Source organism: Mirounga angustirostris, unplaced genomic scaffold (genome assembly GCF_029215605.1).
Source record: "Mirounga angustirostris isolate CCGP_5_RB_7025 unplaced genomic scaffold, mMirAng1.0.hap1 SCAF_1, whole genome shotgun sequence".
Taxonomy (NCBI): Eukaryota; Metazoa; Chordata; class Mammalia; order Carnivora; family Phocidae; genus Mirounga; species Mirounga angustirostris.
The window spans coordinates 64,373,038-64,387,379 of NW_026991709.1; the positions used below are offsets into that span (position 1 = coordinate 64,373,038).

At 34.4% G+C, this 14,342-nt stretch overlaps 1 protein-coding gene across 3 annotated transcripts in view; it reads right to left on the bottom strand.

Moving 5' to 3' along the window:
* The window catches only part of GSK3B (glycogen synthase kinase 3 beta), a 206,801-nt gene that overhangs the window by 53,703 nt on the left and 138,756 nt on the right, over nt 1-14,342 (bottom strand). For all 3 annotated transcript variants that reach the window (XM_064594927.1, XM_045902948.3, XM_045902949.3), the window contains one exon: nt 12,484-12,581. In XM_064594927.1, coding sequence (XP_064450997.1) covers nt 12,484-12,581 — 98 coding nt within the window. The remainder of the gene's footprint in view (nt 1-12,483; nt 12,582-14,342) is intronic.

A 14,342-nucleotide genomic window follows, 5' to 3' on the forward strand; every position in this document is an offset into this window, starting at 1 on the left:
ATATCTTTAGCTTTTATATTAAATTTTATTATATCCAGAGTGTATTTCTGACTTACTCTATGAAGAGTTTATTTCTACCTGATTTACTCCAGCTGAATTATATATTTGGAATCTTTCAAATTATATAAATTGAACCTTTTCATTTTATCGATAAAAAAATATGTTTGAAATGGACCTCATCATTTCAGGCACAAATCAAGTCTTAGAGTTCCCTTGAATTTTAAGATAGAAAAATAATTTTCCCCAAACTTTTAGACTAAGGATATACTTAAAACAAAACAAAAAAAACCCCTTATATCTGGATTTCCTCAAAACTGAGTTCCTCCAAAGACTTAATGGAAATGAGACTGCACATAAATGTTGTATGTACTTTCTGTAAGTATGATAGTTCACACAATTTTAAAAAGGGGGGAGATGATAAAAATTATCACACCATTGGAAAGAATGTATGTATTCTCATTTATTATTAGAATAAGACCTTTCCATTTATTGCAAAAAAGCACCTTTTCTTTGGCCCATCATCCTAGATCATGAAGAGTTAGGTGGTGAAAAGATTCAAAGAATCAGAGATCAGTCGGCCACATTCCTCTGGGGATGCTGTGCATGGTTAAATCCATCATTTCATTTGTACCCAGTTCCAATCCACATTTGTTCTCACATTTTCTCATTCATTTAGCTACATATATACCTAGACACTGATAAGTATCATATTAGGAATTATGATTTATTTTTTCAAAGAAATAAAGCTAAGAATCATCTGACAAAAGCTATAGTTTTCACAACTTTATTTTTAATAGCTCAACACCAGAGGTCGCCAAACTTCAGCAATAGAATGCTGCATGTACAGCCTTCAAAGCAAGGGTGAAGTAAAAGAAATCCTATTAGAAAGTTCTTATTCTTCTGCTTAAAATCCTGCAGTGGTTTCCAATTACCTACAGGCTAATGTGGTCTGGCCACTGGCCACTGCCCACAGCTCCAGCCTTCTCTGTCCCAGTAAACTCCTATTATATTATACCCACCATTCAGAACCTTAAGCTCAAACCATAAACACACAACAGACCCATTTTCACTAAGCATCTTTGCCCAAATTCATACATATGTCCTCCATTTCCTTCCTCTCTCTAAATGGTGAATACCTTTCCATGTTCCAAGATTTAGCTCAAGAGTTACCTGTCCTATGATGTCTTTCCAGACAATACTACCTCCAAATAGAATACTTCTTTGTACTCTGCCCAGACTTCTGGGATAATACCTGCCTTACTCTATTGTCCTCAGTTGTTCCTCTTTTCCCCTTAGTCTCTGAACTCTTTGAGAGCAAGGACCCTCTTTGTTCTAGCCCAGCACCTAACAAAAACAATAGTAGTAGTTAAAAGTGATATGCACCCTGAAAGACTAAAGGGATGCATGGCTAGGCCTATATATAATGAAACTTTTTAAATAAGTGGATAAAAACTGAATTAACATAGAGGCAAGAGAGATTGTATGTACCGTGGTTGAATAATGAAACGTCTTCACTTCTTTTCTGCAAAAAAGAACTGTTTTTCAGTTTGGGTAATCTCATAAGCTTGACAAATGTCTCTGATTTAAAAACTAGAAAACATGTCACTGAACTATTCTATTTCAAAATGTCAGTATTCTAATGACATTGGAATCACTACATTTTCGCTCCTAGAAAGCTGACATAAAATGTCACTCCCTCTGGCATTTCCCTACAATTTGATGGTTTTCCTTTTAAAATCCACTAGGTAGGGGTGCCTGGGTGGCTCACTCAGTTAAGCATCTGCCTTCAGCTCAAGTCATGGTCTTGGGGTCCTGGAATCGAACCCATGTCAGGGTCCCTGCTCAGCAGACTCCCTCTCCCTCTGCCCTTCTTCCCCACTCGGGCTCTCTCTCTCTCAAGTAAATGAGTAAAATCTTAAAAAAAAAATTCCACTACAATACTTATCTTTCAACATATGTAGATTTTGTCCAATTTCTACATCTTCCCTATAATATCTGATTGAAATTTTGGTATAAGAAACCCTTGTTTTTGTGGTGCAACGTTTCTCCCTTCCAAATTCCAAAAGGTAAGGAATAAAAAGCCGTAACAACAGCAGCACAAATTTTTAAATCTCATTAGAATTTCACTGGAAAGGGCAGCAAGTGATCATGTTCTTTGAGCACAACTAAACGATTTGGCTAGTTTAGAGTATTCAGCCTAGGGAGAATGAACTAGTGTAGGAGGGTCCCTTTATGTGTTTATGTCCATTTACTTTTACACCATCTGTCACTTACTTTGATCTGTCCACCCGCCCCCCCCCCCCCCTTTGGGAGCCAGGCGACAGACGTATAAATATGAGAAGTTTTCTGGAGTCCTTTGCAAACTTACAGTCAGAGTTTATTGCCTTCCTTAAAATATGGTGGAAACAAAGCTACCTTATCAACAGTTCCACAGATAGATGCCAGCATTCTTTTTAAAAAAATAACATCTTTATTGAGATATATTTCACGTATCATGAAATTTATTCCTTTAAAGTATACAACTCGGTGGTTTGTTATATTCCCAGAGGTGTACAACCATTACTGTCATCTAATTTGATAACATGTTCATCACCCCAAAATGAAAGGCTGTACCCAAGAACAATCACTTTCATTCCCACTCCTCCCAAGCTCCTGACAACCACTAACCTACTTTCTAACAGATCTAAACAGATCTGTTTATTTTGAACATTTCATATAAATGGAATTACACAACATGGGGCTTTTCGTGCTTGACATTTTCTTTACCCATTCATCAGATGATGGATATTTGAAATGTTTCCACTCTTTGGCTATAAATAATGCTGCTATGAACATTTGTGTATAAGTTTTTTTTTTTTTTTAATATTTTATTTGAGCCACCCAGGCGCCCCTGTATATAAGTTTTTGTGTGGACATGTGTTTTCAATTTTCTGAGGTACAGACCTATGAATGGAATTGCTGGGTCATATGGTAATTCTATGATTAAATTTTAAACATATTTATGCAAACCATATTTGGTTTGCACCATTCTAAAACCCCACCAGCAATGTATGAGGGTTTCAATTTCTCCATATCCTCACCAACACTAGTTATTGCTTGTCTTTTTATTCTAGCTATCCTAGCGAATGTGATGTATTCATTATGGTATTGATTTGCATTTCTCTAATGACTAAGGATGTTAAGCATCTTTTCTTGTGCTTCCTGGCCACTTGTATGTTTTTAAAGAAATGTTTATTCAGACCCTTTACCCATTTTTTTATTGGGCTGTCTTTTTATTGTTGAATGTAAGAGTTCCTAATATATTCTGAGTATGTCTCTTATATAGAATTTGTGAAAATTTTCTCCCATTCTGTGGGGTTTTAACCTTCTGAAAGAATTTTAAATTTTGATGAAGTTCAATGTATCTATTTTTTCTATTATTGCTTGTGTCTTTTGTGTCATATCTAAGAAATCACTGCTTAATTGAAAGTCACAAAGGTTTCCTTCTAAAAGTTTTACAGTTGTGGCTCTTGCCTTTAGGTCTTTGATCCATTTTGAGTTAATTTTTGTAATACAGTATGGGGTAGGAGTCCAACTTCACTCTTTTGCTTATGGATATTTAGTTCCAAGCTCTAAAAAGACTGTTCGTTCCCCACTGAATTGCCTTGGAACGCTTGTCATATGACCATAAATGTAAAGGTTTATTTCTGGACTCTCAATTCTAATTCACTGATCTATAGGGCTATGCTTGTGCCTCTATGTCTTTTCCTCTCTTTCTCTCTTTTTTAGCATGACTGACAAAATTATAAGACATATAAAGTGTATATCCTCGTGATTTGATGTACATATACATTGTGAAAGAATTCCCACCATCTAATTAATACATGTATCACCACACATTTTTATAATTTTTTTTTTTTGGTGAGAACATTTAAGTTCTACTCCCTTAGCAAATTTCAATTAAATAATGCAGTGTTATCGACTATAGTTGTCATGTTTTACATCAGATCCTTAAGACCTTACTCATAGCTGAAAGTTTGTACCCTTTACCAACCTCTCCTCATTTCTCCCCACTCCCCAGCCCTTGGCAACCACTCTTCTACTATTTCTATGATTTTGACTTTTTTCTTTCTTTTTTTTTTGATTTCACATATAAGTGATACCATGCAGTATTTGTCTTTTTCTGTCAGGCTTATCTCCGATAGGGTAATGCCCTCAAAGTCCAACCATGTTGTTGAAAATGGCAGGATTTCCTTCTTTCTTATGGCCAAATACTACCCCGTTGTATATGCATTTGTCTTGATTACTACAGTTACATAGGAAGTTTCTAAAACCAGAAGTACAATTCCTCCAGTTTCATTATTCTTTTTAAAGATTGCTTTGACTCTCATTATTTCTTGAATAAAATTTTATACTTGGAAATAAGTCCCCTCGTTCCCCCCAAAAAGGTAGCTATTGTATTGATTAAGCAAACTATTAAATGTAAGTAAAACAGTCATTCTTGGCTAACACATATTCACAGGAGTCAAAAGACCTTTTTTTCCTAGGTGAATCTCAACGGAAGTAGTACGCTCAACAAAGGAATATAAAAAGGAAAGGGGTGGCAGCGGTATGTGTGGGGGGGATGGGGGGAGGGGGAGATGAGACTCTCTTCAGTTAGGGAAAAAAACCACTTTATTTTTCTAAGTTTTAAAATATCACACCCTCTTTTGAGACATGTATATATATTTTTTAAAGATTTTATTTATTTATTTGACAGAGAGAGCACAAGCTGGGGGAGAGGCAGAGGGAGAGGGAGCAGCAGACTCCCCACTGAGCAGGGAGCCTGATGCGGGGCTCAATCCCAGGACCCTGGGATCATGGCCTGAGCTGAAGGCAGATGCTTAACCAACTGAGCACCCAGGCGCCCTGAGACGTGTAAATATTTTATTCACATATCACCCAACTCTTGCTTCCTTTGAGAATCACTAACACTATAGTGATTTTTTTCATGTTTTCTTTCTAGCATGTATATCAATAAAACTTTTTTTTATAAATATGATACAGCATTCAGTACACTTTCACAAACTATAATTTGACCCTCTCCAAGATTCCAGTGTTTCTTTATATTCTTCTCACTGCTCAACTGTTAAGAATTATTGCTCTCAAAATTTCTAACATTTTGCTAAAAAAAGGAAGCAGAGATTTCTCAGTAAACATCGGTTTTGAAAACAGTGTCTGGATTATGAATGCTGTTATCTTGACAGATTTCTGTCCCTGTCCCATTTCTCACCTGCCCCTTTACATACTTTATAGATTATGCCAAAGAAAAATAATATATTAAACCAGGGCCCTGAGATTAAGCAAATACATAAAAGAACTCAAAATGCAACTGTGCAAAAGAATGTGCAGTTGCTAAGTAAAGGGTACTTATATCCCAAGATGAGTAATCCTATGAATGGTTTTTTGACACAGATACTAAAATATGACTGTCAGTAAATTAGTTTTGAGGTGACAATGTCATGAAACTTCATTTGTGTGTAAAAACTTCTTTAGATAAAACATATACTGGCAACTTATTAAATTATCTCACACTGCTTGTTTTGGGGAAAGTAAAGATTTCAAATGGATGTCATTCTCAAGTCAAAAGATGAATTGGGTCACATTGCCAGATAACCACTTTCCATACCTATGGTGTACAGAGATTTAACCAAGTACAAGTAAGTTACTGTACTGCCAGTAAAATTTCATAGTAGTAAGTTAAAACTGGTATTTCTTTTGGTCTATGGAAAACACTACTTAATGTAAAAATGCAGATGAGCAATTACATTAAAATAATTATTTAATGTCTCCTTTACCCACTTACTTTAAAAAATGCTGACATCATATTTACTGTACAGTTACCAAAAAGTATAACCATAGTACCTTGTACTATTATAGGGATATTTAACCTAGGGTTCCTGGATGAGCTTCAGAAAGCCCAAGAATCACCTGAAATTATAAATATAAATTCTGGTATGTATGCATTTTTCTGGAGGAGAGTCCACTGCTATAAACAGATTTTCAAAGTGGTCCATGATCCAAAAGTTATTAAAAATTGCTGCTCCAGTCAGTAACAAATATGGAAAATTTAAATAATAAAAAAATGAATTAAGCAATCAAATGTTTTGTTTGTAATTACATACAATATATATTACAAGTAAAAGTGTATACCACAATGTATAATGGGGTATACTTACATGCTCTGGAAAGTGGAAAAAAGAGACAGAATTAAGTTTAATATATTGTTCCTGTAGTCTGTTACCAACACAAGAGCTCTTTAATATAAGAAATGTCACCAGGTAACATGATTAAACTCCAAATGCATGTTAGCAAGACACATCATGGATCCATCATCAAAAATCTTAGGAAAATAAGTATTTTTTATACTTATTAAACTCTGGTTTAATTAATACCTTAAAGCTCTGTCTGAGAGACTATCTGATAGTGAAAATGTTAAGCCAGGAAAGGAGAATGTATGCATACAGGTGCTGAACAAGCTATAATATGGGGATAGGATAACTGAAAATCTAAAACATTTGCTAAACAAAGATAGTGAAAGTTAAGGTTGAGCTGTACTTGAAAGCAAAGAAATACACCATTATAACTTTGATTACTTCACATGAAGCACAATTAGACCTAGTCCAAAGACATCTCAAACTGATCTGGTATATTCATTACAATAAGAGTCAGGGGATTTTACCTTTAGTTTGTGATCACATTTTTTTTTAACACTAATATATAATAAATATGGTTCAGTCAGTTCTGGATATCGAGTTGACATAAGGATCGTATTTTTCCCCAGAGCTATAAAATTCTATAAGCAGAGGACACCAATTTACCAAAGATGAAGCAGATAGAATTTTTCTATCACCCAACCCCTCCTGGATATGGTGGTGGTGGTAATCATCATCATTTTCCTAGGATTAATGTAAGAATTAAATGTGGTATTGTATGTCCAGTGCTTAGCTCAGTGCCTGATGCAAAGTAAAGTCTCAGTGGGTGGCAGCTTTTGTGATTAGCAGTAGTTTCCCAATATTTGAAAATGCAGACTTTTGAAGAGTCAAGTAATCACTGGTATCTTTGTCTAAATTATACTATAAACAGCAATAAGTCAAACTGGAAGATCAGGAAAACAATTATTTAGACAAACATTTATAATAAAATGTGGCTCTCTTAATACGTTTTTATTTGTCTGCTAACAAAAGATTCCAGCACAAAACAATTGAAACCATTTTTGTTTTCATAGTCTCTGTGACTGCTAAAAGACTGAAAAAAATCAGTATCACAGAACAATAAAAAGTGAAAATCCTCTCCTCTTAATTCCACTCTCCACTGCTAAATCTTTTTTTCTTCTAAATCTTTCTCTACTAATAGGCATCATAAGAAATGAAATCTATCTACTTAGCTGTAATAACATAATCAAAAGATTATTTGGATGTTTCCTACTTTCAAATTCTTAAATAAAGCTTCTACTAGAGATAAGATTTTATTAGCTCTGACCTATGTAAGAGCTACCTAGGCAGATATTTGAGTAATTATTGCTAAGAGAAATTAAACAACAATTTAGTAAAGCTGTTTTACAAAATAAATTAAGTAACTTTAATTGCCTTATAACAATTTTATTACTACAAATAATTTAAGTATCTATATGTTTAATGTCATGTTCTTCTAAAAGAGATATATCCAAATCTAAAACTTATGGAAGCTGGGGCGCCTGGGTGGCTCAGTCGGTTAAGCAGCTGCCTTCGGCTCAGGTCATGATCACGGGGTCCTGGGATCGAGCCCCGCATCGGGTTCCCCGCTCAGTGGAGAGTCTGCTTCTCCCTCTCCCTCTGCCTGCCTCTCTGCCTACTTGTGCTATCTGTCAAATAAATAAATAAAATCTTAAAAATAAATAAATAAATAAAACTTATGGAAGCTATACTGAAATTCTATCATCAAGAGGTGGGACTCTAATTCTGCTCTAAAACTTTTCCATTAGAAAGCAATGGTCAAATTATTACTAAGCATAAGTAAATGTTTATGGAATAAATAAAGGCATATCTCTAGGGACACTAATTAATTTAAAATTTGAAATTCTACCAAAAAATTGGTTTCTTTCAAACTTTTAGCTTTGTGATATTTTAATACAGAAACTGAACTTTGCACTGAGTTCACCTTTCCTTACTTGAAATTCGTATTTTAGAATTTAGAGGGGGGAAAAGAAACTACTAGTAAAATTTATAGCATTCCCAGGTCCAGAGCTTCATAGAGGGCTTCAACTTCAAGTCATTTGGGGAATACAGGGTACATTTGTTATTTACGTAAGTTAATGATCAAATCTTTGAGAAGTCAAATATATCATGTAATTTCTCTTCAAGGCAATAATATATCACTTTACCTTGATAATGCTCTTCTTCTCAATATCAATTATGTAATTCAGAATACAATCATACACCAGAATCTATATAGTCATTTTCAAAGATCACTTAGTCAAAATATACTTCTTGTGAGAAATGGATTATTTAGTAAAAAAGTCTACAAAACAGATGGCATTTTTGTTTAAACATATATATGCACAGAAAAGGATATAAAAATATTTACAGAAGTTATTTTTCATGATGTGCCAAAACAGTGACTGTTTTTGTTCTTTTCTTTATATTTGTATGCCTGTGTTTTTTCAGTCTTCTGAACCAAGCATAGAAAATACAGCATAATTATTAAAAAAAAAAAGTTATTGTCGTTAAAAAACTCTACCTCCTTCAAGTTTTCAGAATACTCTTTTCTAAATAACTATATTGCTATGACTGATAGCAGAGGTGCCATGGGACAATGCTATGTCACCAAACCTATGTTTGTGAAACTCCTGGTACACGGTCTCCCAAAATACTATATTTTTCATCAGATATCTGAAACCACATCAGATATTTCTTGAGGTTATTTTGACTAGTATTTTAAGGAAGAATTTAAGAAAAAAAAATTTTATTTGAGAAGTCCCTGGCATAATGAAATCCTGTTCTAACAATCCTATGTATGAAATCAACCTCAGAAAGTTTAGTGTACACTTCATGCTTACAAATGATTTTTCAAGACTTTCAGTTCCATTCTGCTTTATACTTTTAACTTATTCGATGATAACATAATTGGATTTATCCTAAATATTTTGCAAAAGTCTTCTTACTAGAGGGTAGGGAGAGAGGAGTTAAAAAGGTTGGTTAGAATGAGATGAAGTTAGCTCAGTTTATAAAACTGTGTTACTCATGCTAAAAATTATTGGCATGGACATCTGAGTCAATAAAATTTAATGAACAACATACACAACAATCACAACTTTCCTTATTAATTTCTAGGTAATTCCAAATTCATGAATGAACAATGACTGTCTTGCAGCTTAATTCAATTTAAATCTTTATTGGAAACTATTCTGGTGCCCTTGGATAATGAAACACAATAATAAAGTCCCTGCTCAGAAAATTTATAAAGTAATGAGGCAAGTCTACCACATATAAAATACTTGAAGTCTGCTGGGTGATTGTTCATTTTTTGCATAAACTCAGATTCAGAGAGAAGAATTTACTGGGGGGTTCAGCTACCTCCAGATACTCCAAAGGAATCCCCATGAAATTTTAAAGGGAGACAGTAGCAGAAAATAACAGATTTTCATGGATTCCCTAATTACTGTTACCTCAAAAAAACTGAGAATTGAATTGGGCACCTACAAGACCACATTTCACGTAAAATTCAAATCTATTCTTGAACTCCTGATTAGCAATAATGACAATATTTGTTTAAAATGAAAAATGTGTTTAGTAACCCTTAACTTTGAAAGCTAACTTACACAACTTCTTTTCTAATTTACAACTTAGATGAGGAAAACTAGAATAGTTACATCAGAATTAGTTATGCATTTTTATTTCAATGAAACATCACAGATATCAAATATTTAGGGAACAGAAACACAGGATCAACAAGATATTAGAACTATATTAAACACATACACAAAATCTGTACAAAGTTTATTAACCTCCATGCGACAGGATTTAGAGTCATGCTACTCACACACACCACAACACAATGTCTATTAATCTCAATGTAATGTATAAATTTCAGGTCACCAAACAGGTGGCAAACTAATACTGGAATTTCATTTATTCTGGGCAGTTACACTTAAAACTGTAAAACAGATCAAGAAGCTGGATATTCCAAAGTGCCCTGGGATCCTAATTTTCTTATTTCATATCACCTTCAAAATGTACAGACAGTGATCCTGGAACTACAGCAGGGTTGTGACTATGTTTCTTACATATAAATGCAAGATGACAAGATAACACATAAATGAAAAGAATGTTTTGTTTTAGAGTTGACCTACTACTACAAATTGATCACGGACAACTTACAACAAGTAAGCCCTAAATGAAAATGAAGTCTTAAACCATCAATAACAAACTGATAGTTTCTACTATTAAGTAAGTACAAACCAAGGAGGAAACTGAATTAAAAGGACTGTAATAGTGGTGGTGCAAAAAGCTCTAGATATAAAGGTATGTAAGATACGATGGTAAGTATGAGATAGAGACTTCTCACAGATGGCTACTTAGCTTCATGAGCAATTTCATTTGTATCATGTATGAACTGAAATTAATGACAAACAATAAATCATCACAAAGTTCTAAACTATAATCCACAGAAAAGCAACATAATTCTAATAAGCTAAACATAAATGACAAATAGAATAGCAATATGCCCAGAGAATTATAGCTTGGTGAGCTCAAGTACATCAGGTGAAAGCCTGCGGATTAAAGAAATTCTGAATTTCAAACTATGGCCCAATCTCCTGTTTTTGTTGGGCCTATGAACTAAGAATTGATTTTACAGATAATAATTTGCAATCAATTTGATGAAAAAGAATACTAACTTTGAATCCCAATTAAAAGAAATGTTACAGCCCCCCTCCAAGGAATTCCAATCTTCTAATTAGTAGATCTGTATTAAAAAAAATTTGTACTCAATTATTATTGTATTTTTAATTTCCTCAATGAAAAATTTGCAGAAATTTGTTGCACATCTCTATGACATCCTTGATTTGTGTTTTAGCCCACAAAGCCTAAAATATTTTATCCAGCCCTCTGAAGAAAAAGTCTGCCAACCCTTGTACTAGAATATTAATTTGAATAATGGGGAATGGGCTTTTAGGAAACCAAATGACCAAACTATTTGAACTTAGATCTGAGTGTAGTGTGGGAATCAGAAAGTGGATGTGATGGACAAAAGTTAAAGTTAAATTTGAAACTAAAAGACGGTTACCCCAAAAAGACTGCAAATACCACAGAGGTCTCAGGTGCAAATCATAAAAAAATCATATGGATAGTGAGGAAGATATTTGATCACACGCTGGTCTTTTCAACCATACTTGCACACATTAATATTTAGCAAAATCGCCTTACCAAAAGTAACATATTTTTATAGAATGAAGTATAAGCAGTTTTAAGTAACATAATCATAGTCCTGTGTACAACTGATAAAAGCTACTGAGGAGTTATGGCTCAGCAAAGAAAAATTAAATTCAAGGTGTCTAGATACAGAGCAGAATGAATCCCACAGTAGCATTTTGATGTTGGAAGTATTTAAGGAAAACACTGGAAATCCATCTGTCAGGACTATAACTAAGATGGTTCTTTCATTGTTTGGAGAATTGGACTACATGACCTCTAAGAAGATTTTCAATTTTACATTTCTAAGAAATATTTAGAAAATCAAGACTAAAACCCAAAAGACAGCAGGTGTTGTTGCTCTGGACAAACTGTAACCTTAGAATGAAGCAATCTACTGATCATAATATACAGACACTAGATTTTTTTTTAAGGGGGTGGGAACTTTAAGGTCTCAAATATTAAAAACTTTTAAAAATTACATTTAAAAAATCAATTAAAATCTCAGCCTTAGTGTTCTTAAGAGGCAATATTAATTCCAAGGTAATAATATTTTAAATCTGGTGTTGTTAATAAAAGTGCTGATAAGATCTATTAAATAAAATTATATTAAACTCATAAGTCAATATTCTGCTTCTTTTAGTGGTCTGCTTATACAAGTAGATACTCATTCTTTCATTTTACAAATATTTATATATTGAAAAATATAAGCATCATGTGCTCAGCAGAATATTAGGAGCAGAGGACATAGTGAGCGAAAATACACTTAGTTTGTGCTTTTATTTGGTTTATATATATTTTAGTGATCTTATGGCTTTTAAGTACTTTAAATAACAAATATATCCATTTTTTTGCATCAGATATCTAAAATACCTTTTATAGGATCATATAACAGAAGAGTTAACTCAATTAGAAACCAAAAGGCTGTGTTCTTATACCTCCTCTATAGCTGACCTTTTTATGTGATCTCGGATAACTTTCTCCATTTTTTAAGTTTTTCATGGGTGTGGGTGATACGGATTCTTAGAATAACAATAAATTCACTGCAGTTCAAAAATTGATTCAAACTTCTCACCTTGATTATTTCCACCAATTGATCCACACCACTGTCCCCTGGAAATATTGGTTGTCCTAGCAACAGCTCAGCCAACACACAGCCTGCAGACCATACGTCTGTAAAGAAAAGAAAACAAGAGTTACTAATGCTTGTAGCTTAAGTTGCATTGAAAACTATTTGTATACATTTCCTAATTTTACTTTGATCACAGAGTAAATATCACTGTACAACAAAAAACTGTACAACCCAAAACGGAGGGAAGAAAGCCATCAAATTATCCCTGAAGTGTTAAACTTACCAAAGAGGAAACAAGGCCAATAAGAAAATTCCAACAAAGGGTTAAGTCCATTTAATTATCAAATATCAGGTGTTCAAATCTTCAACAACCAAGACAGGGGATTATAGCACCAAAACATAGGGCATGATTATCTAATCATACCTTAAAATAAGTCAAAGTGATACAACCTGTGTACATTGGCAGTGCTTACAAAATAGGCACAAAGGTTCAATCTCTATACATAAGAGTTTTAAGCCAATGCAAATTCTTTTTTTAAATTTAATTTTATTATGTTAGTCACCATTCATTACATCATTAGTTTTTGATGTGGTGTTCCATGATACATTGTTCGCATATAACACCCAGTGCTCCATTTAATATGTGCCCTCCTTAATACCCATCACAGGGCTAACCCATCCCCCCACCCCCCTCCCCTCTAAAACCCTCAGTTTGTTTCTCAGAGTCCATAGTCTCTCATGGTTCGTCTCCCCCTCTGGTTCCCCCCCTTCATTTTTCCCTTCCTACTTTTTTTAACATACAATGTATTATTTGTTTCAGAGGTACAGATCTGTGGTTTATCAGTCTTACACAATTCACAGCGCTCACCATGGCACATACCCTCCCCAAGTCTCTCACCCAGCCACCCCATCCCTCCCACCTCCCACCACTCCAGCAACCCTCAGTTTGTTTCCTGAGATTAAGAATTCCTCATATCAGTGAGATCATATGATACTTGTCTTTCTCTGATTGACTTATTTCGCTTAGCATTCTCTAGCTCCATCCACGTCGTTGCAAATGGCAAGATTTCTTTCTACTTTTTGATGGCTGCATAATATTCCAGTGTGTATGTGTATATACACACACACACAAATATATATATATATACACCACATCTTCTTTATCCATTCATCTGTTGATGGACATCTAGACTCTTTCCATAGTTTGGCTATTGTGGACATTGCTTCTATAAGCATTGGGGTGCACATACCCCTTTGGATCACTACATTTGTATCTTTGGGGTAAACACCCCGTAGTGCAATTGCTGGGTTGTAGGGTAGCTTTATTTTCAACTTTCTGAGGAACCTCCATACTGTTTTCCAGAGCGGTTGCACCAGCTTGCATTCCCACCAACAGTGTAGGAGGGTTCCCCTTTCTCAGCATCCTCACCAACATCTGTCGTTTCCTGACTTGTTATAATTTTAGCCATTCTGACTGGTGTGAGGGGGTATCTCATTGAGGCTGTGATTTGGATTTCCCTGATGCCAAGTGATGTTGAGCACTTTTTCATGTGTCTGTTGGCCATTTGGACATCTTCTTTGCAGAAATGTCTGTTCGTGTCTTCTGCCCATTTCTTGATTGGATTAGTTGTTCTTTGGGTGTTGAGTCTGATAAGTTTTTATAGATTTTGGATACTAGCCCTTTATCTGATATGTCATTTGCAAATATCTTCTCCCATTCTGTCGGTTATCTTTTGGTTTTGTTGACTGTTTCTTTTGCTGTGTAAAAGCTTTTTATCTTGATGAAGTCCCAATAGTTCATTTTTGCCCTTGCTTCCCTTGCCTTTGGCGATGTTTCTAGGAAGAAGTTGCTGAGGCTGAGG